General features: G+C 41.8%; 1 protein-coding gene across 1 annotated transcript; it reads left to right on the top strand.

Annotated features, from left to right (window-relative positions):
* The first annotated feature begins 15,144 nt into the window (after positions 1-15,144).
* Positions 15,145-23,096, top strand: klf6a (Kruppel like factor 6a). The gene is made up of 4 exons (XM_074693852.1): positions 15,145-15,502; positions 17,921-18,503; positions 19,273-19,396; positions 20,462-23,096. The coding sequence occupies exons 1-4, from the start codon at positions 15,401-15,403 to the stop codon at positions 20,511-20,513; spliced, it is 861 nt and encodes a 286-aa protein (XP_074549953.1). The 5' UTR covers positions 15,145-15,400; the 3' UTR covers positions 20,514-23,096.
* The last annotated feature ends 345 nt before the right edge of the window (positions 23,097-23,441 follow it).

Genomic DNA, 23,441 nt, shown 5'->3' with positions numbered 1-23,441 from the left:
TGTCCCTATACGTCCTACAAAGCAAACCAGACCAGAGTAGTTAAGTTCCCTTTTTTTTGCTGTACAGGCCAGATTTTATTCAAAGCACTTTGCCAGAACTAAAGCAAGCACAAGCTTTTTGGTTTGCCTGCTTTGAAGTCTTCTATTGGGTAACATGTTAGACAATAAAAAGGAAGCAGGAAGACTTTTTCTTTATGAAACACCAACACACATATGTATGACCAGGACAGGAAGAGACACAGGATGAGATGTACCCTTCAGAGGACACTAAATGTAAATAGCTCACTGTAGCTTTAAGTAAAAACAATAAGTACTTTCACTTTTCTCCACTGGATGAATAGCTCCCTCTATTTCCTTCTCTCTCCTCTGTCTATGAATAAATGTTTCTGAAACGTGTTTACAGCTGAGCTTTAAATAAGACTTCCTGCATTAGAGCACACTGTGAACAGCCTGGATGCAGAACTCCATGTGAGCCGAGGACGTTTCTCAAAAGAAGCGAGAAGCAGAAAGTCTCCAACGGAGAACGATCAATTAGGAGCCTGCTCAGGTAGCCCACGTGCTGTCACGGTTTATTTAGGTTGTTGTTGCCACTGCTGTTGTTTATTGAGCCCCAGTCATTAGGGTTTGTTGGGAGAAGAGGTGTTTTTCAGCCCCCCTCCTCCTTTTTTGTTTTCTCCCTGGGGAAGCAGCCATGTCTGCAGTCATTACAGGCCGTGTGTTTGAGCTGAGCAGGCTGCCTCCTCACTCCTTCTCCTGCCTGCCTGGCTGCTCAGTCCGGGCTCTGAGCTGCAGACGGGAGGCAGTGACTCGTGTCATTGCTCTCTGGGGTATTGCCCCGGCCCTGTTTGTCTGTCTGTTTACCTGTCTGCTTCAGTCTGCCAGCTCGTCTGTCCGTCTCGCGGTGTCACCTTGCTGCAGCGGCACGGCCCAGCGGCCTCATGGTGTCTGTCCTGTTTCGGGGCTTCAAACTGACATGGGTTTGGGGCTGAAGGCAGAGACACTTCACACACTCTTCATTATTAGCGTCAACATGTTGGGCTGTGGAGGAGCTGAGTGTTAGTCAGAGCTTGTTAGGGCAGCAGCAGAGGTGCCAGGGTGGTGCCTGTTATAATAGACTTAATTTGGTTGTAGGGCAGTGCATGCTCTTCTTGGTCTTTTGTTTGCTTTAGCTGTTACCTTCGCTGGTATTCGTCATTTTCCTGCTCATACACTGCCAGGGTTAAGGGTTCATTGTGATGCTGTTCTGTAACTCCACATCACTTCATTTTTGCTGGAAATGTTTTATATTCATTCATCTAAATTATCAGCAGCTTCATTCATTTGCTGTCGAAGATTTATTAAACCTCAAACATCCTTGATTGAATTCTAAAGAAATGTAACAACCAACAGGAGATGATGATAATTAGCTCTACCAGAAGTAAGGGGATTAAAATTTAAAGTTGTGGTTTGCTTAAACATAATCAAATTGTTCAAAATACAATTATTTTTCTACATTTAATGGATATTATCGGTTGAATTTGATGGTAAACAAGAACTATGACCACAGTGCGGCAAGCAATGTTTCAACAGCAACACAGAAAAAAGTCCAAACTAAGCTATTGTTTTGTCTCAAAAAAAAAAAAAAAAACTTAAAAAAGACAAGAAAAGTTGCTTATTTCGGGTAAAAATGAGTAAATGGGACAATGAATACAGGTGATACAGAATTTTGACATCCTTTTTTCAAATATATTGACATGTCAGTCCTTAATATTATGTTGGGAGATGTCACAACTTATTACAAGCAACCCAGACCTTACTTTTGGACTCTAAAATATTTTTCTGGACTTTTCAAGAGGGTGTGTTATTTATCAATTATAGTAAGACATTTTAACTACACTTAAGACAAAAACATTAGCTTATTTCTAAGTTATTTATTATGTAACCTAAGCAGCACCCTAATATAATAACTTCTTATAGTTTGAGTCATTTATTTTTAACTGGTCAAGCGAAACATACTTCTGCATCAGATCTGCACAACACACCACAGCCACTAGAAATCTTAAAGGAGCACGACTCAATTCTTCAGTCCAAGCGCTGCACAAACTTTGGTCTGACGGTAGCATTAAAAAAAAAAGTGTTCCCTAAACAGATCAGCTGGTGATTGAAGTTCTAAATCAAGCAGGTATAATATGTGTGGTGAGTCATTATTCCTCAAATTTAAAATGCCTTTTTTTTACCCCAAAACAAAATGATGACATATGTTTTAATCGCAAATTGCAATGGAAAGTGCATCATTCATATTACACATAACTTGAAATGTAACCTAGTTGTATTTGTCCCTTTGTGCATTTGCATGTCCTCCACTAAAAGCCAGACTGGAAACCAATAAGAGTGCAAAGTCTTCACATTTATCTTTCTAACTATTATAAGTGCACCCTTCTGGTAAAAAAAAAAAATAAAAAATGAAAAAAAATGAAACAAATATATAAATTTGAATGTGGCAAAGACTGTCAGTGTGAAAGCTTCTCTGAACTTAGAAAAGGAAGTGTTAGAAGAACTAAATTGAGACAGAGTGAAAAGAGGTAGCAGCATTTGCAGTCAAAAAATAACGGAAATAGAAAATAGAAATAGAAGTTTGCAGTATCACTTCATTAGCTGCCTCCTCTGCCTTTAAATAAGGACTTCAAACATTTGCAGGTTTAGTGAGAACAGAGTCAGGTATCACTCTGCACACACGTCTATTTGACGAGTAATTAAGGCCATTAGTATGTACAATCTGCACTCGCTCTATTTGTTTATGTCAGGCCTGCTCCCTGGAGCCCGCGGTGGTGTGATGGTATAATTCACCACTTACTGACTGTTTCCCGGAAACTGCTGCCTGCTGCTTGGAACAACAAGTAGCATTGGAAAGCAGTCATGAGATATGAATGAGTCACTCTCAGCTGGGGCAGAGGTATCTGCTGCTGCAGGGAAGGACAGGGGGGGTGGGAGAATCTCTAACATTGATGATTATCATCTGATCGCTGCAGAAGCAGATGATGCTGTACAAACAGGAACACATGCTCTTTTATGGCAACCTTAATAATGATTTATCAAGACTTTAGCTTTATTGTTTGCTGAAATGGGAGCTGGATCCTGCGCTGCTCAGGTCACCTCAGATCAAAGTGTTCACTCGAGTGTTCCCTCTCAGAGAATATCCATTATGTAAGCCTGGGAAAGTGTACTCACAAGGTTTAAATGGAAGGGGCTAACGTGGAAACGATTATGCTAAAGAAAACTCACAAAGGAGCATAACAAAAGCAATTGAAGAATAGGTTATGAAGGGAAACAAGGGGTTTCGGGATAGGATTTCCTTTTGATAGGGAAAGAAAACACCTAAAGTGCAGGGACAGAGAGGAGGTAGGAACTTGTGAAAGGAAATGCCGATGACACACAGATCAAATAAATGACATAACTGTTCAAAGTTCAACAAGGCTCACCAGAAAGTGAAGTCATAGTGGGCTGGATTTGTTACTTTGGCAACAGCGGACTGTTGGCCTGCCCACTATCTGTGTCCTAATGTACAGACAGGCGCTGAGTCAACAAAGCCGTGTTTGGAGTCAACCTTTAAAAGTCATGACCTTAGCGAAAGGTGCAGAGCTGATGTGTTTCCCATACAGCACCAGATACCTAAAGTTCACACTCTGCTGATGAGCTTCACTGACAAAAACACAATTAAAATAAAGCAGCGCCTCACAATAAAGATTTTCCAAAGTTCACTCTGCATGCTGCCATAAACTTTGCTCTGATGAATCAAACCAGGAAGCTGAATCTTAATGTGGTGACCAAAGGTTTACTCATTAGTCTGGAGCTCAAAGTTTCACTCCTGCTCCTAAAGACCTGGGCCTTCCTCCTTCCTCTTCGGTATTAATGGGTTGTGACTACATGAAGGGAGTGGACTTCTATGTTGCTCAGAGGTGTCTGACAACAAACAAAGACAGATACATTTATGAGAGATATCAGAGGTCATCTTCAGGGTAGAAAAGCCTAAATACTAGCAGTACAAGAGCACCATACTCTGCTGGAAAAGTTGGTATTTTCTCATAGTCTGCTGGGTTTTTTGTAGGTCTAGACTTGCTTATGTTGTAGGGAACTGACTTGAGGCAACATTTGTTATGATTTGGATCAATATAAATAAAGATTGATTAATTTGCACAAACAGAGAATAGCTACAAAAAGGGGATGTGACTAGCATAGAGATTCTATTGCTAACTCCTGTTTAGGAGCAGTATTGCAGAGCACTGAGGACATGCTAATGCATAGGGTTTACAGGTATACACTGTAAACCCAAAAGTTCAAATTACTCCATTGGATTAAGCTATGAAAACTCAAAATTTGTTTGCAAGTTCAGTTTACTCAAATATTTGAGTTTTCACTGTTGAAAATGGTGATTTCTGAGTAGATTTAACTTTTGTTACTGTTTAATTAATTGCAACTTAAAATCATTATTTTGTGACTGCGTTTTGTAACCGTGAGTGAGGAGGGGACACAGTCGATATGAGACACTGTGCAGCTGTGGCATAGGTTCACTGTGCTCCACATCATACAGACTGTTTCGCTGTGCACCACAGCATGGACAAGCTGTCTGTGCTCCTTGTGGCATTGTCCATGCTCTCTATGGTGTGGACTGACTGTGTCAAAAATAAATTAACTGGTCAAAATAGCAATAATTTGAAAATATTATAACCATTAGGCACACAAGTCAGTAGACAAGACCCCCGTGCCATGGAGCACAGACAACCAGTCAGTGCCGTGGGGATCAGACAACCTGTGCCCCCTGAAGAACAATATTTCAATGTACAGCAGGGTCTCATATCTACTGCCTTCCCTCCTCACTCACGGTGACCAAAGTTATGAAATTAGAGCTGATTTTTGTTGTCGTGTGGCTTGTAATCATGAGTGACGAGGGAATGCTGTGGATAGGAGTCAATTCTGAGGAACAAACCAGTCTGTGCCTTAGTCCAAGTCCAACCCAAGTCAAAGTCCTGGATAGGAGTACTGCAGCCTTGGCTGTTAGTACAACAATATCAAAGGTTAGCCTTCTGATGAGCTATCATTTGCCCTGACAACTCCAGTGACTGTTTGAAACAATCTACAGGAGTAATTAAAAAAATTCACCCAAGATGTGTACAAAGGAAAGAAATTATAATCATAGTATCACCAGCATACCCCTTTGATGTTCATTTACTTCATTCATCAGTGTCACAGACCTGAAGGAGAATCAAATAAATTGCCCAACAGTCTTTAAAAGACGTGAGCAACTCAGGGATAAACGTCCTCTCATTATTTCCCTGCTTGCCATCAGAGAGCCAGTTAGTAATGAGGCACAGCACTATTGATAGAGATGCATTGCTCTCTGCGGGGCCCGCTGAAAATTTGTCCAGGCTTAAATAAAATGAGAATAAAAATAATTGATTGAAAATCAATGCACATACATCATTCACTCTTTTGTTAAAAGGAGGAATGGAAGGGAAGAGAGAGCAGGGAAAAAGAGCTCCTGGAAAATCAATATTCATTCGAATCATAAATCAGAATTGAGTCAGCGCTTGCGGGGAGGGGAGATAATCATTGGCCTGGTTTTGGATTACATACTCCACAAGACTGAGGCTTGTCCAGCCTGCAAATGTGTTTAGCTTTGTAACATCCCCCCGCTTGCCATGTTTCGTCTTCACACACACACACACACACACACACACACACACACACACACACACACACACACACAAACACATACCGTAAGATCCGCTCATTGTAATGCATTGATGGTTAAGCAGGACGTCGGCCTTATGTGCGGCTGTCAGGCCACGTCTGGGGACAGATCAACATGTGTGTACACTGGGTCGTGTGGTGTCAGCTCCGTCAATGGAGAGCCTCTGCCTCGTGGCACCTCTTGACCTTGAGGATGAAGAGTGAGACCCGCTTGTGTGTGTGTGTGTGTGTGTGTGCGTGTGTGTGTGTGTGTGTGTGTGTGTGTGTGTGTGTGTGTGTGTGTGTGTGTGTGTGTGTGTGTGTGTGTGTGTTTTGGCTGTGTTTCTCTGCAGCCTGACATGGGACACAGTAATCAGTCAGGAGACTCTTGTGATGTTTGGTGATGGAGGTTTGTGAATTGGTTTGTGCGCTTGCATTCAGAACAGACCGATATATCAGATTGTGGATTTACTGGGGTGGAAATCAATATTGTCCACCTCCAGTATGATGGAGCTTCTTCCCTGAACACGGCTCCACTCAAACACAGTGAGAAAGCTGTAATAACATGTATGGTCTTTGTTTCATGCCAACGCCTCTGGCTGCCTAACCTGCCAACCTATAAACCCCTAAGTTCTTCCATTATCAAACTATGTTTGTTTGTTTATAAACAAGTCCATAATACCCCACTATCAATCAACACTGACCTTTGAACATACTCGTTTAAAAATGCTGACGTTAGCACAACGGTGGTGTTAGAATGGACTCAAAATAATCCTCATGTTTGAATTCGGTTCTGCTACCTTGCTCGACAAGTAACCACTACATTGTTGTCAGATAATGAAGTGTGTTTTCTTTTTTATAGTCTTTATACTGTAGCTTTAAGAAATTCCAAGGAAATATATTGATTGTATTGACTGTCAGCCCACTACTTTGGTCCAAATTGCAATACTTGAAAGAGGGGGTATTCTGCTTTCCCATATTGTAAACACAAAATAAAAAAGGAGGATGTTTGTACTAAAATCACCTCATAAAATGCTGAAATGATGAAGTCATCACGGAACTCTTGTTCAAAACATGTTGGAGGAGCAAGCCTCAAACACCAAGTTCTGCCCACAGCTCTACCTCCAAAATGCCTCCAGAGGGCTGGCCAATCAGAGAGAAGGGGGTTTGTGGAGCAGGGGGCCTTAAAAAGACAGAAGCTAAAACAACCCAAGCCATTCGAAAAACGGCTTGGGTCTAAAACGCTGATTTTACTGTCGGCACACTGTACAGCGAGTGACTTTTTCTCTAACTTGGCGGTTCACAAGTTCTTAGGATCGTTTGATTTTCCAACCAGAGGCACAGCTCAGGTCACGTGACTGCCAAGCACCCTGTAGCTGATCGGAAGAAAAACTCACAGCCGGCGTCAGAGTGAATGCGGCTCCGTCTGCGGATTGGATCCATTTTATGATTTCAGGAACAGACGGGTGAAGTCGCGGATGCTTTGTCCATGGTTTATACTGTCTATGGTATCGACTCAGTTCGCTTGGAACCAGAGTGGAGTAGGTACTAAAACTAGCTTGTTATAGGAGGTACCAGGCCAGTGGGAACCTGCTGCAAATCGAGTAGGGCCAAGGCGTGCTAGTGGAAAAGGGCCATTAGTTAGCAACCCAGCAACTGCCAAAACTACTGGTGTTTCCATGAGTAGGTTCAACTTTGTGTTATGTTTAAATTAGAAAAACTCATATAAACATAATAAACATGACAAACATTGAGTTCTACCATTAGCCTTGAACTAAAAGCATCACAGAGGCGATATAATGGCCTTGTGGTCCTGCTTGAGCATGTGTTTGTTTATGAATTTACCCTGAAGATTGTGCTCTGAATAGCAGCATCACCTCTGAAAAAAAGCATCACTAATTTGTTTATATGCAAACAATCCCAGATAACAGCAAGTAAACTAGTAAAAAGTCAATTACCACAGCAAGATTTAGATGAACATTAATATAAGTAAAACATTAAAAAAGTGTTTTATATTTCAAGTAAAGGTTGATTAAAGCACACTGTTCTTCCATGAAAACTAGAAAATTTTTTAAATGAAGTAGAAAAATGTCAATGAAATCTTCAGAAGCTCTCACAGCACAGTGTAATTTGCTGTAAGTGAATGTAAGTACGTAACAATGTGTTTGACTGTTTTGTTGTGACAACAGCAAATTACCAGTGACCATGCAGGCAGGCGGGCTGTGTCATACAGCCTTGAGGTTATCACTCAAGTGAACAGCAACAGAGTCAGTTTCTCTTTATCTACAGAGACGCTCTCACTGCCTCAGGAGCCTCTCTGTTCAAATGTAACAAATAACCATTTCTGGAAAAACAAACAGTGAAGGGACTGAATGTACCCCCCTGCAACCAAGTGAGCTTCATTCAGCTGCTACACACTCAGAAAACACACATTGTGCCAGAGAAAGATTTCAAGTGTGGCTTTGTTTGGGCATTGCAGTCACGCAGGGAGAGTTTTCACTGCGAGATCTTTAAAGTGCTGGAAAATCTGCAGGACAGTTCAATGGTCATTGTTTCACACAGGGTGGTGCATTCAGGGGCTCAGGGTTGTTTTTCCCTGCACTGATGCCAGCTCCAGCTACATAAGGAGCTACTACTATTACACAGGGAGGAGGAATGTTAAGTATTTTATTATTTTCTACCGACCTCTGTGGGAACCAGCGCTCCCTGGCTGTTTCGGGGGTGGTATTTATCGAGGCCGCGGTATAAACACAGACCCCACCCACTGATTAGAGGATGCATTCATTCTACACTTTCGGGTGTGGGAGAGAGCCAGGGAGGGAAAGGGGTGATGGGGGTGGGAAGGTTAGAATCAGGTTACCATGACCATGAGCTGAACATTATATTCCCAGACTGATACAGCATCACCTATCACCCAGTTCTGCAGAGCACACACACGTGGAAAAGTAACACTGACTCACAGTTTCATAGTCAGTGTCGCAAATCAGCTGTTTGTCATTCCAGGCACAAAGGAGTGATTGTGTCTCACTTGGCAGGAATTCAATCAAAACTGTCCTAAAAAACATCCGCTGAAATCACATTTCTGTGGTGTACGTTCGTTCTACTGCAGGGAGCACAGGTTGTGCAGGGCTCTGAAACATTTTTTAATTCAGTGGAAGTGGGAAAAAAGGAAATCAAAGGAGCTTGCAGTGTTTATTCTCTTCCTGACACACAGGCACTGCATTCAAGCACACACACACCAACCAACACTCAGGCACACAATGTGGTCTTCTATTCATTGTATTGATTGTTCCTCAAAATGTGAGAGCCCTTACAAAGCGTGTAGTCGTTCATTAACCCTCACTTCTCCGTGCTCAGATGCAACTTTATACCAACTTACCCTGATGGCTAATAATACAACCCTGTAAACAGAAAGCAAACAAAGCATGCTTTTACTTTGAAAGAACTTCTCTATTTTTCAGTTTTTGACAACATCCAACACATATTTTTACACATATTTTATACACATATTTTTAAACAAAGGCTGTCTGTCATGAGTCTAATAAATCATATGATGCAGAAAAAGTATCACCTCAAGCTGAACCAATCAGCTGAATAGAGGAATTCCTTTCAAAATAAAAACCTTTTTGTGTCTGTTTCTAATCTGATCGTAAATCTGTGTTTTACAATCTCCTGCGCTCGCTCACTCTGCTATCTGAGTTCATGTCTCGCTCTGAGCCACTGACCTGGGAGGCAGGCCTCTGCCCAGGGGGTCTTTGTCCTCATGCAACTGTGAACAATGTGACTCCTCCACTCTCCTTATCACACTTAACCAAACTCAGATCTATCACGTATTCCAGCTGATCTGGGTCACAGATCAGTCTCGGATGAAGATATTTGACTCCTCTGCTGCTCCCGCTGGATTGAAAAGACACACTAAGAGAACATGGGATAAAATGTGTCAATGGAGGGAGGGACCCTTCTGCCTGGTGAAGTCTGTCAGTGAAGACCATCTGACAAATATAAAAGACATACTCCAGCAGATTGGTTTTGCCAATCAGCTGTAAAACAGGCTGAAATAGCTCAGTTCTAAGGGAAAATGCTGAAGCTAATTTGATTTATACCTCATCAGAGGAGACCCTGCTTTAGCTTGATGTTTAAAGTTTCATCAAACTGGTAAATAAACATTGGCTAATGAGCTTGAGGTATGGTGGACTTTAAAAGACATGTGTATGAAAGTAACTGCCAGTTTACTGAGAGTTGCATGATGGGAAATGTGGAATCAAGTCTTTCTTGAGCTCTACTCAAACAGGTTTGTAAATCTGTCCTTTAGATCAACCTTGGTGCTGTGAAAGTGACATGCTCATGAAATACCAAATTAGTGGAGCACTCCTTTAATACTGTAGCAGAGTTTTGTATGCATTTGGCGTCCTTCACATGCCATCTGCTAGACTCCCTTTAATCCTGGTTCTTAAATGTTAATGTTGTTCTCGTGAGGCTTGTTGGAAGGTGAAAATATTTGCAGAGCAGCAGCCACTCTGCCTACGATTAACAATCATAGGTACATTATACATGAAACTACATCATATAACAGCAGTAAGAGTATGAATAAGTCAAGAAACTGATGATGATTGTGTGTTAACATGGGCCTGAGTGCCCTGTTATGAGCTTTCTCCTGCATCAAAGATGTGATGTTCACATGCACTCTGGGAAACGTGGTTATTCACATGATATCACAAATGATAAATACTTGCACTCACAGTTTTTTGTCATGTGACCAGCGCAGAGACCTGGAGGGAAAAGGGAGCTCTGGAAAATGGCAGCCTCCATCGGAAAACTCTGTAGAAAAGCAGCAAAGGCTTGTTAAATTTCAGTCTTTTCAGTGGGATGGACATCTACATCATGTTACTAGCAGACAAATTGAGTTAAGTAAAGAAACAGAAAGTACTGGGCAGTTGCAACCTGTGACACTTTTCTTTTTGCTTAAAAAGCTACATCTAACTTAATATTGGTGATATTTATGTCTATCATATGGAGATGCCACCTCCTGATACTGCCCCCAGAATAAAAGCTCAATGAAGTGTGGATGTTTCATACCAGGATAAAAGAGTATCATGATTTCTAGCACCAGGTTACAATGTTTACACCCACCAAGGCATGATACACTCGAAGGAAGCCGAAAGTAAAAAACACAGAACTTCACTTACCATAGACATTATAATTGATAAAACTGCAGGTTATTTCCAACATTGGCATCAGAAATTGTTAAAATGGATCAAGTATTACTTCCATTGAGCTGAATGAGGTGTCCTCATGATAATAAGATGGGTCTTATCAAAACTTCTAACCCCAAAGACACCCAGCTTCTGAATTTTAAGACTTTTTTATCCAGAGCTATATAAATAATCGAGTGTTAATCAAAAAAGTCAGTGATTGCTGTCTGACACTATCTTTTCCAGTTTGTATGGTTTGTAATATCATTTTAAGTTTTTCTGTAACTTGCATAGAAGACCCTGAATGTAACAGCTGACCACACACACACTCCATAGTTTATATTCCCCATGCGTGTTATGAAAAACTATACGTGACATAGAGTCACGTGCACACAGGTTGCCCAGGAAAACCTCCTGGAACAACTCACTAATTGGGTTGACAGTGATGCATTAAAATGGGTCATCCTGTAATTGCTCTTTCCTGTGGCTACTGGCCGGGCCAGGATTACATAACGATGATAAAGCTGCCGACCTGGCCTTCCCAGATAAAAGCTGCCATGACGGACCTTGTGCATTCTCTAAATGCTTCATCTGAAGGAAGTGATTACCGCAGAGCTGCCCACTAATGCTCCAGCGGGACCCGACGAAGGACTCTGTTATTCATCAAACACGTACAGCGTGAGGCCTGGCAACTTTGGAAATGCAAGGATAATGAGTGGGCATGTTATTGTGCGATGATAAGCATTCTGTTGCATTTCATGTGGTGACAAAAGAAGTTTCAGCAGCTCCTATAAATGGACTCAGAGACGCTTCAAAGCAAAGTGTCCTCAGAGTCCTACAGGGACCTAATGAATGGCCCCATTAGAGACATAAAAGCGAATTCTCTGCAGGCCTACAGAGGCCAGCTCCAGGCTGAACATCGCCATATGACTAAATCAGATGCTATGGCTGACAAATATGGCCTCACAGCTGAGAGCAGCACAAAGGACACTCAGTAGTCTGCAGAACATACTGCCACTCTGAAAACAATGTGGCTCCTGTGCAGAGATGTTGTTTATCTCATCAGGCGCTGGCGTTGTCAGGTTGTGGAGCAGCTCAATGCTGTGAACTTATGCAATGTCTGCAGGAAGAGAGGCCTGTGAGGCACGCGAGGACTTCTGCAGAGAGGAAATGATTAGAATAAGTCAGTATGACGTTCTGCCTGTGTCAGATATGTGATGGCATGTCATTGGAATGAAGGCCCATTCATGAGGGAATCCAGCTGGGTGCCATCAAACAGAGGACTTATGGAAGATATAACTTCCCTTTTCCTTCATTTTTTTTTTTTTACTGTGGTCAATATGAAAGCATTAAATCCAAAACTCTGAAATATGCCTCAGAGCCTAGAACATATGCCTCAACAAAGTTTCTGTCACGTCTTGTATGATTTTCATGTTGTGAGACATGGTTTCTAGCTCCTCCTCTGTGCTTCCTCAAAATATAGTGGACATAAAAATAAGACATTCAGTAACAAAATACCCTGTTTATTTTTGACATTCTGTGTTTCTATGTTGTGAAACAGTGGCTGTATACTCTCACCTCTCCAAGCCTCTAAAATTACAGCCTAAATTCGGAGTATTGCTTAAGCCAACCAGTGTGAGAAGTGTGTCAAAAACACTGTAAACAGCCAGATAAAACCTTATTTTCTACACAATTCTACCACCGACCAGGTTTAAAAACCCAAACCTGTGCTGTCAAGGACATAACACCACCCAAATGACTCTGTGAACTCTTAATGCAACACTAGCTTTTGAAGGATCATTGTGCTTCAAGCATGTATGGTTCCATAAAGGCTGATTTTAGCCGATCAATCTCAAATGTGAAGGATTTTTCTTGGTCATCTCTTGTTGGTTTAGATGCTCTCAAATCTAAAACTTCTGTTGAAAGACTGAGTATTATAACAGGCCAAGTCGTTAGAAACTCATGATGTATTCTTCTCAAGACGTGAGGTTTAACATTTTTGGATAAGTGAATAAAACATGTTCCAAGGAACTTGCAGCAAAAAGTGGATCTTAATGATGTCTGAGTGCATAATCAGAGGCGTGTAATTTCCTTTTTCAGAAATGGTAAATTTCTAGAAACCCATCAGTTTGTGAGTCTGAGGACAGAATTAGTACACATCACCTAGTAGCATTTAAATTTGATCCTGTTCCTTGTCAAACGTTGTAGGAGCTCTTTTTTTTCTACTTCTTCTACATTGCTGTACATTTGTGTCTGCTTTGACAAATGTTTTTTTTTTATTACTAGACAATGAATTGTGTATTTTTGCTGTTATGTTTGAGATAAATAAAGATCAAATCAACATGTGATCCTATGGTCTGAGATGTTTTCAGTAAGCGTTGTTCAAACTGTACAGGGTTGCTTCCATGTATTATAATAACTAATCTGGGGTAAAACAAATTCTTTAACTGTGGGGAACTACTCTGGAATATTAATTTGGCTGTATGCTCTTTTAAGTGCAAATGAGGTGAAAAAAATAGATTTTCTAACCACTGACACGCTGCACTTGTGGAACCTCTGCTTAACGCAGAGTAAAACTTTGATCTGTGATAAAACAGAAATGTTTAAAAACCCTGCGAGAGATGCTTCAGTGTACTATAACTTAAATACACCAGAAGAAAATTTAAGGATTTTGTCCAAACATAATGGAAACAAATTTATTTGTGTTTGTAAAAGACCACACCAATTTCTTTGTCTTAACAGATTTGAATGAAGATTTTAACCAGAAGCAGATAAATTGGATTTAACACGTATGGCAAAATGTTTTATATTTCCTGTCTCACACTTGAAAACTGAGGCTCTGTGATGTCACCCATTTGTTCCTGATACAGAGTTTTTAACCCTATCATCATCAGTCGCCCTAGTGGAAATGCTTCTCTCAGCCTGACTCTCTAGTTAGGATGGGACAAAGAAGTGGCCTGTAGCATCTTCCCAGACATCTACACGGTGCCCACCTATCAGTCAAGTCAAACTGTATTTTCTTGTGTTTCTGCAGCTATGCCTCAAATGGACACTGAAGGAACTGCAGTTTTTAACATGTCTGCCTGTTCTTCAAATTTTACATCAGGCATGCTGCTTCAAAAACAAGTTCATACAACAAACAAATAAGAAAAAGGTAATATATATATATATATATATATATATATATATATATATATATATATATATATATATATATATATATATATATATATGACAGAATTGTTAATATTTTCATAAAATACAGTCTTTATGACAAAGTTATATAGTTATTTTGATTAACTGTTTTATGTGATGCAACTTTTGTATTTGTGTTTGGGTCAATTTTATCATTAAATTAAATAGAATAACTATTGTAAAATTAACACAGCATAAGAGTATGTTTAAATGGTTACATTTATAAGAAGAAAGATTAATATTTCCAGGGTTGATAAGGTGCTACTGTTTATCACTGCTTCTTCCTCTTATAATCAGCTTTCCTTTACATTTTAATGCTGTTTTGTTGGATCTCAGGTTTTTCATTTATAAAAAATACAAAGACAGATTTGGGTTTAATAATAAAGCTGGTTTATTTTCCAAATAGTAGGCCTATGACAAATTGAGCGTTTAATGTATTAATGTCATAACCTTACTTTTCTTAAGTTTTACTTTTATTTTCAATATTGTTTTGCCATGTTGGTTTGTTATTTATAAAGCACTTCCTGTATCCATTGCCATAGAAATAAACTTCCTGTGCCCGTAAACTCATAACACAATATCTGTTCATCAGTGAGTCACCGTGTCATAAGACGTGTGTTCACTCTGCAGGCTGATGTCAACATACGGTTAAAGCCTCTCTGAGCTGTGTTGTAAGTGTTTCAAAGTTACACAGAGGTACTCAGGGCTGTTTTCCGCTGAACAGGAATAAAACTGTCTCAGCTCACATGCGCTGTCTGTGGCGAAACACGCCGCTGACCGAAAACAGAGGAAGAGAGACGAAGCTTGAGCAGCAGCGAGGTTATATAGAGCCTAAAAATAACCGGCCAATCAGCGATAAGCCTCAAAGACTCGAATGAACCTATTGGAACGCAAATTGAGTCAGAGCTGCGTTGTGATTGGCCAGTTGTGATATCATTTGCAAACCCTTACGTAGCCTAACTTTGATTGGCTAAAGCCGTGCAGGCGTAATCCTGCCGTGAGGAGGGGGGGCCGGGGGGGGGGCGGGCTTGGAGGTTTGAATAGGGAAGTTTGCAGAGCGCAGTTGTTCCCCATCCAGTCCGGTGCAGTGTTTGCAAACACCTGGAGCGCAGAGCGAGAAGGGGGGATTCACTCACTCACTCTCTCACTGACGGACGGACGGGCACTACGGACTCTTCTTCTACTACTGCTCTCTCAGCGTCTTCATCCTCGTGGCGTTGCTCAAGGATCGCTCTCACTCCTCTTCACCCTGCTCTTTTTCTACACTTAAAGTGCAGCTAAATATTTTCAAAAACGCGCTCGGGAAAATGGATGTTCTACCCATGTGCAGCATCTTTCAAGAACTTCAAATAGTTCACGACACGGGCTATTTCTCCGCCTTACCGTCACTGGAGGAATACTGGCAGCAGGTGAATATTTTTTAACATCAGCCGTTTATATTAAAGTGTCTGTGTTACTAAAGCGGAACTGCGCGCGCTGCTTTCACCAACTTTACGTTCCCGTCAGAACTTAACGGGTGCTCGTGCAGGTTTCCCGGTGAGCAGTGTGTGTCGTTATGAAGTTTTTGGCAGGCTGAAGTGGATCAGTGTGTCAGTCTGACAGCTGGAGTGGAGGCTCTGCTGCTGCGCCAACATGAATGAAGACAGACAGAGAGAGAGAGCAGCGTGCTGGTGCTGCTCTGCTCTAATATTATCAGAGGGACTTTTTTAAATTTCAGAGCTGCTTTCGCTTCTAAAATTATTCTGTGATGCAAGATAAGGTAGAATAGCAGATCAAAATTAGATGTAGTGTTAAAAATGAAATGCACATTTTCTTGAAGATACATTATTGTCGGTTTTTGGCGTTGATTGAATGCGTAAACTCCACGTTTCTGCTCCACTTGCATCTTGTTTGGGTTTGAATGCTCTCCACAACATGACACTATCAAATGTCAGCCATGTCCAATCCCTCCTCGCATGAGTAGACTGTGGGCCTGCACCATGAGAAGAGAAGCTACCATGCAGGGCTTTAACAAACATTTATTTATACAACTGACTCATCTGGGGACTGATTTGTAATGAATTGTTTCACTATTTGGTCCAAAAGTTGTGGAAAAAGCTTGTTATTGTCTAAAAAAGGCACATGTGATGTCTTCAGGATGCTTATATAATCAAACCAACAACTGAACTTGGACTATTTTTTTAAATTAAAAAAATGACAAAAAATAGAAAATATTTATCATTGAAACACTGGAGCCAGAACGTGTTTGACATGTTGTTTAGAAAACCACCAATGATAATTTTCTCTCATTAAATGAGATATCAACCATGCATACTATTTTCCTGATCAGTTCATCTGAACACTGCTTTTGAATATAGTGATGGATTATTCAGTGTGAAATGTCATAACCTTGTGGAAAATGCTCACCTTTCTAAGACTTTTCATTTACTTGATGTCAAAAGAAACAAATCCTTTAATGTTAAAGCTCAAACTCTCAAATACTTGACAGTATATTTTATAATTCACCAGTATGGTAATTTTTTTAATCAGAATATTTGCAGTAACTCGTCTTCAGTTCTGTTTGACACATTGTTCAAGCACTGCAGTCTCATGGGCACTTGATTTACAACATTGCAATGAGAACATGACTTGCACTGACTATATTTAGTGAAGTATTGTGTTTGGTTCAGGGCTACAGCTCAGCTGATGTGAATGCATCACAAGAGCACGCTGACTTCTCTCTCATTCATTCTATTGTGGCAGCTCTTTGCAGTGGATTTTTCTGCAGGTTCTTGGTAAATGTTGTTAATGATACATTATATTGTGCAGCACTGGTTGGCACAGCCAGGAGACATCGTGTTCAGGCTGCAGGAGCCTTTAGGGAAATGTTTACTTGTCATCTCCATCCCACTATTCGTCCAGCTGGCAGTCTGCAGTCACTACCTAATGAAGGCTTTTTGAACTTTAACGTCCTGTGAGGTAAATCGGAACCGGTGTATCTTTCACGATAGACTCTCATGAGGAAGGATGTGATTGCATGTCAGAGGTACGCATGAGGAAGAGCAGCTGAATGGCTCATGCTGGAGGGAGGAAGAGAGACAGAGAGGGGGAGGGAGGGAGGGTGGAAGTTGAGCGGCTTCCTTAAAAGGACTCCAAATTTGTTCAGTGAGTCATTGGAGAGCTGAAATGACAATGCATGTTTAGTATTTGCCTGGAGATCTCAGGTGATGTGTTCAAGCTTAAACTCTGCCTCACCTGAGTCTACAGAGGCTGGTTGATATGACCTGAGGTCTGAGTCAGGGCAGGTTAACCCTTAATCACTGAGTGCAGCGCCAGAAAATGAGGATTGTTATTAAATATTTCTCTGAAAGGAGCCTCTGAATCTTGAAAGAAGCAAGTAATAAAGAAATACTGCTATTACATCTTCCCAAAGGCTGGGTCAGTGGGTTTAAACTGTTCGTTTTTAGCAACAATCCACACTTCAAAGATATTTCCATTGTTGCCATTTCAGATGCAGTGCAGCAGCATGACCTCCATGGCTTCAGAAGCTGTTACCTGGGGATATTTGGCATTTATTGCGTGAAAATATCTAGCAGTATGGCTTTTCTATAATCCTTCACAGTAAACTCAGTCTTTAAACTGTTGAGCCTGTTTTCTGGGTAAAAAGAATTGTAGCTGTTGCTCCTCTTCCCTGCTGTAAGCATTAACAAATATTACAGCACAGAAAGCATTTTGTGCACATGCATCATTTAAAAGGATTCCCCACACAGGATCATTCTGCAGCAGTTGAATGAGCTTCCTCTCTGCCGTACTTCATTTATTCTAACTGTGTTTCTCTTTTCGTGCAGACATGCCTGGAGCTGGAGCGCTACCTGCAGAGTGAGCCTTACGTCTCCACGTCTGACCTCAAGTTCGACGGCCAGGAGGACCTCTGGAGCAAGCTGATCTTGGCGTGCGGGGACAAGGCCAAGTCCGAGTGTGACCCCACGCTGCCCCGTGCCCACGAGGAGGACAATCAGGACAGCCAAATTTTGGACACCAACAGTGTGAATTCTGATGCCAGCAGCGAGGCTTCAGACAGTTCAGAGGAGCTCTCGCCCACACACAGCTTTACCTCCAACCCTCTGGGCTCCGTCCTGGTTGGCTCTGGACCTTTTAGCCCCTCTGTCATTAGCACTCCTCCGTCCTCTCCGGAGGCCAACTCGGAGTCTGGCGGTGTGACGAACCGCTGGGTCGCAGCGCACGCAGAGCTGCACCTGCCGGTCAAAATCAGGAGCGGCGGGGTGGCAAAAAGTACAGAAAAGACGGGACTCATCTGCGGGGACGCTTCACCTGACGGCAGGAGGCGGATACACAGGTGTCAGTTCAACGGGTGTCGCAAGGTTTACACAAAGAGCTCGCACCTAAAAGCACACCAGCGCACTCACACAGGTGAGCTAAAACATCAGTGATAACCATGTGTGATGAACAGGCAGCTGGAGAGGGGAGTTTATGAGCCTTTTACTGTTGTTTTTTAAGAAAAACCAGCTCAGTCATTGGCAAAAACGTCTCTTTCATTGAGCGAATGGTGACAGGAAGAGCTTTAGAATTCGTCCTCCACCTTGATGGTATTGTCCAGCCATTGTGTAATGTAATTAAAGGCCCACATTGCATGATGTCCTCAGCTGGAGCGCAGTGAGTATTAGCTCCGCATGGCTGGATACCTAAACTGTGACCTAATCTATCTGGAATGTGACTGACTGAGCCAGCGAGTGAGCAAGAGAGACAGAGGGAGGGGGGAGGGGCTGCACATGGGAGATAAAAGGACTTCAAAACAGATTGAGTTTCACCATGGGAAAGGGGTGAATGGGCGGAGAGCCAGGGGGCACGGAGTCGCAGGGCTCTGAATGGTCATTTCTTAGTTTTGATTAGCAGCATGAAATTGCTCTTGTGCTCCGTTTCATGTTTCATTCTGCACATTTTCAGCTTCACTCAGAATTCTGAGCATGCTTCAGGTTGCATAAAACCAGCCAGTCGTCGAGCAGGTTCAGAGGAATCTAGATCACATACGTCTTGTCAGCTCTGATGTCATGTCATGTGGCCCGAGGCTGATTGATCTGAGCGTATCTGAATAACAAAAGCACACAGCCGACCAATCAAACGCTGCATTCCTCCTGCCCCTACGTGAGCGCCATTAATCATCTGCCTCTTTGCCCTGCAGGTGAAAAACCGTACAGGTGTTCATGGGAGGGATGCGAGTGGCGTTTTGCACGAAGCGACGAGCTGACCAGACACTTCAGGAAGCACACCGGGGCAAAGCCATTTAAATGCAGTCACTGTGACAGGTGAGCAGAGCTTCATACACCATACACAGCTAGAAGATGCAGCCACAACATGCATCTGTGGTCATGAGATGTTCTCATTGATGCTGTCTTTAGAGATCAGAGGCTCTGAGTCACGTTATGCATGCAGCTACAGATTTGGCTTCACTGATAAATACGACAACTTATCTGAGACAAATGTGAGGAGATAGCTGTGAAGGAGTTGCTGGGTGTCTCAGTTGCACACGTTGAGCATTACGACATGAATCTGGTTGTATAATGTTGCCATATTTGGTGTAATTTTCAGCTGGAAAAAAGTGTTTTTCTGTGAAATTTGACGAGTGTAATCTGCATTTTTGACTTTCACAGTCCCTCCAACATCGAACTTCATAGCACTTAATTTAATACTGAACTTAAGAAGGTTTAATAATCTTAATATTTGATCCTGATCTATTTGTGATTAGACAGTGATGGAGGAACATTTTGTTCATGGATCTTGCTTCAGTTTCTCTGGAAAATTTGCTAAAGAAAGCTACCTCCCTTAAAGAATAGCCTCATTAGAAAATATTTAACATTAATTAATGCTGTTAACAACTTCTTGTGTAGAGATGAACTGCTGCTGCTGCAGACAGCGCTTAAAGGACACCAAAAGCATTTTATGCAAGGAAAACTGCATTTTATCACTCCAAGCATTGATTTCTGCTTTACATGTTATATAAAAAATGTTCTATGTATTAAGATGTTACTTATTTTCTCCTCATCATAGTTAACAGATTTTAAACCAATAGTATTTAATAAATCAGACCAGTTTAATAAAATGTGATGCCTCTGATTCTTAAACTTCTTTATCAGGACACTGGGAGTCCATCCTGTTCATAGATGATCTTTGTAGTTTAATTCATTTCTTTACCTCATACTGTGAACCTTTGGCGTGTGATATATCTGCTAACTCACTCTAAGACTGCTCCTTTCTTTGCACGTATCCTAACGGAAAACAGTTTCCCTCCTCTGCTACTCCGTGTTTTTGTAGTGACTCACCTCCTCTCCTCTCCCCTCCTCCCCTCTCCCCTCCTCCCTCTTTGTCCCCAGATGTTTCTCCAGGTCAGACCATCTGGCCCTTCACATGAAGAGGCACATCTAAAGCAAACGGGACGAGCACCAACCAAGCAACGCAGCGAGAAGTTTTTAAAAAGAACAGGAAAAACTTAACGCCGGCTCCCGACCAGTCTCTTGGTTGAACTGTCCCAGAGCAGAGTGGCGGGAGTGTGTTCCAGCCAAAGCATGCTGTTTTGCACCATACTGAAACCCAGTGCCTCCGGCACCTCTCTTTGGAGAAAGGCGCTCTGAAGGTTGTCTGTTGCAACAAGAGGACAAAATCAAGGATGGGGAAGAAGGAGGAGAGATCTTTTTTTGATTTGAGAAGGACACATGTGAAAAAAGACAAAAAAAAAAGATTGAGTGAATGATCTGTATGTATGGTGCATGATGTTTTGGGGACATCTCCCGGACAGCAGATACACTGGTACTTTACAAACTGTCTGAGGTAAGCATGTGTGCACTGTGAATGTCTGAGATTGGACCACCGGCCCCCAGGAGAGACGATTTCTCGGAGAAGGAATGGATTGATGGACTGATTGATGGTGGATGGAGCGGGGCTGGTTCCAATGTTGCTGTGGACTGAGTGGGTTTCTGGGGGTCACTTTCTGTTTGTGATCCCTGGAGGCAGGATGGAGGTTCCTGCCTGTCTGTCTGGCACCCAGACCGGGGACGGGGGTTCTCCGAAGCTTTTGAGGCCTTGGGTTTGTGACCCTCGGACCCAAAGTCCCCCTCCCTGTGGTCACTGTATGACAGGAGCTTTTTGGTGTTTTTGGTGCAGCTACTAAATGTGCAATGTGTTATGTAGCCTGGTTTATTATTTTTTTACAAGCTACAAAGCTGATTTGTAGTCCAATTGTATAAGCTGTGTGCTTAGAGGTATAACACAACTATACTATAACTTCAGTATCATAGACAGGTGTTGCATGGTTCTAGGGTTTGTTCATTTCATGTCTCCACTGTAATCAGGACTGCAAATAGTTTCAATAAAAGTGCAGCTAAAGTGCAAACGGTTAAATGTTACAATATTGTACATAAAGCCTTGATGATTTCCTCTTTTATAGTTTGACACCTTCACTCTCATCCGGCTGGAGATTTCACCACTGCTTCTTCATTCTCACTCACATCACAAGCCTTCAGGAGTTGATTTTTGAGCTTTTCTTTTCTATCTAATAATGCACTGTTGACCTTAATGGTGCCTTATGCAAGTGACTCAGCCCGTTGGCAGCGGGGCATTTTGCTCCCTCGGGAAGTCACATTTGTTGTATGGGTGATTTGACAAGCTTGATCAAGGCTCAATTACAGATGAAGTCGCACCTCTTTGTGTTCAGTGACGATTATTTTCCTCTATTTCCTCCGTTAATTGTGTTGTTAAAATGGAAATGCTCCTAAAGACACCTTTTCTCAGTCGATTGATCCTTGTGTTTTTGAATCTGATCACCAGTTTAGCTGAATTCGGACCATACAAACAAAACAAACTATGTTTAGAGCACTTAATTTCATTTGTTAGAGATATTAACTACTGTGTAGTACGTACTGAAGCCTGTCACACAACCCTGAGCTAATGCTGCAGCAGGTATCTGATTAATTCTTTTATGAGAAAGGTTAGGGCGAACAATGTGGATGAAATTGTCATTGGTTGAGCCGTTTGTTGACGTTTTTATTCTTTGTTGTTGATCAGTGAAATAAAAGTTTTGGATTTCACCCTAAAGAAATAATTTGAAGACCACTCTGTGTAGATTTCTAAAACCAAACGGTTAACCTTAACAGCAATTGTAAGTTGCTGCCTGACTCTAGGGCACATGAAAGAAAATTGCTTCTGTCGTGACGTTCAGATAGATCCTTTTTTCTGTATCTCACCATCACCATCTCCTCCTCCTCCCTGTCCCCCTCCATTGCTTCTTGTCCCTGAAAGTGGGACTGAAGAAAATGCTAAAGATTTATTGTAATTAACAGGCTGCAGTCGGACAGGCCTCGCCTTGTACTGCCTCTCAGTAATGAATTGCTAAAGGCTTTGTTGGCATGGAATCTGTCACAGACTGCTGACTGTGTAGGTTGGTTATTGACCTGTCTGGGGAGCGTTGTTTTAGCCGAGCTGCTACAGTGTTATGAAAACCACAGCGGTGGGCGAGGGGGAGGAGATACAGATCACAAACATCGATGGCGCATGTGGAAATTTGTCAAAAATCCCATGAACGTGTCTCCCTTTGAGGAAAATCTTGATGTTATTGGAGGTGGAAGGAGGCCATGCTGACTGTAGGATCGTTCTCTGAGCTGTTTCACAGTGAACTCATCCTCTTCAGATCACACACCTTGCTGTAAGACTTGGATGTTGCGGCACGTTGCACCGCTGCATGCTACAGCTTATAGATTTCAGATCAGTGGGTGGAGGAGACAGGATGAGTACAAACTTGAAACTGCTTGCTGCGATAGATTTGGGAGTTGCTGGCACGGCCTTTTGTGGCAGAGAGCGAAGGAACATCCATTCAGAGAAAAGAGAAGCCGATACTGTTCAAGAAGTAATTGAGCCTTGATTTAGCTCCATGTTTGCTCGCATCTTTCACACTTTCATCATCTCCTTCATCCCACAACTACTTCTACTCTTCTGTCACAAACACACACACAAACACAGCTCTTTGTTCTCAACTGAATCTTTGTACAAAAAGAAAAAAAACAACTTTTGTAAAATTGTTATGTTTATGCTTTATGAAATTTTTATTTGAAATTGTTTTGCAAAATTGTTATATTTCTGTATGAATGTATTTTTTATTGGAATAATAAGAAATTCTTATCTGACTGGCTTGCTTCCTTTGTCTTATTTGTTGCTCAGTTACACACTTTGACAACGTTTCCAACAAAGTCAAACTTCAAAGGTTCAGCACGGGGAAACAGGAGTAGTTAGCGTTATGAGGTGATCAGATTATGGAGTTAAATGTTCCCTAGCTCTATTATTCTACTGGTGAAGCCTCATAAG

This window comes from Halichoeres trimaculatus, unplaced genomic scaffold, assembly GCF_033239565.1.
Source record: "Halichoeres trimaculatus isolate MK-OKI-2021-1 unplaced genomic scaffold, fHalTri1.1 fHalTri1_scaffold_18, whole genome shotgun sequence".
NCBI lineage: Eukaryota > Metazoa > Chordata > Actinopteri > Labriformes > Labridae > Halichoeres > Halichoeres trimaculatus.
The sequence above is the reverse complement of the archived record's forward strand: the minus strand, read 5'-3'. Positions and strand labels throughout refer to the sequence as shown.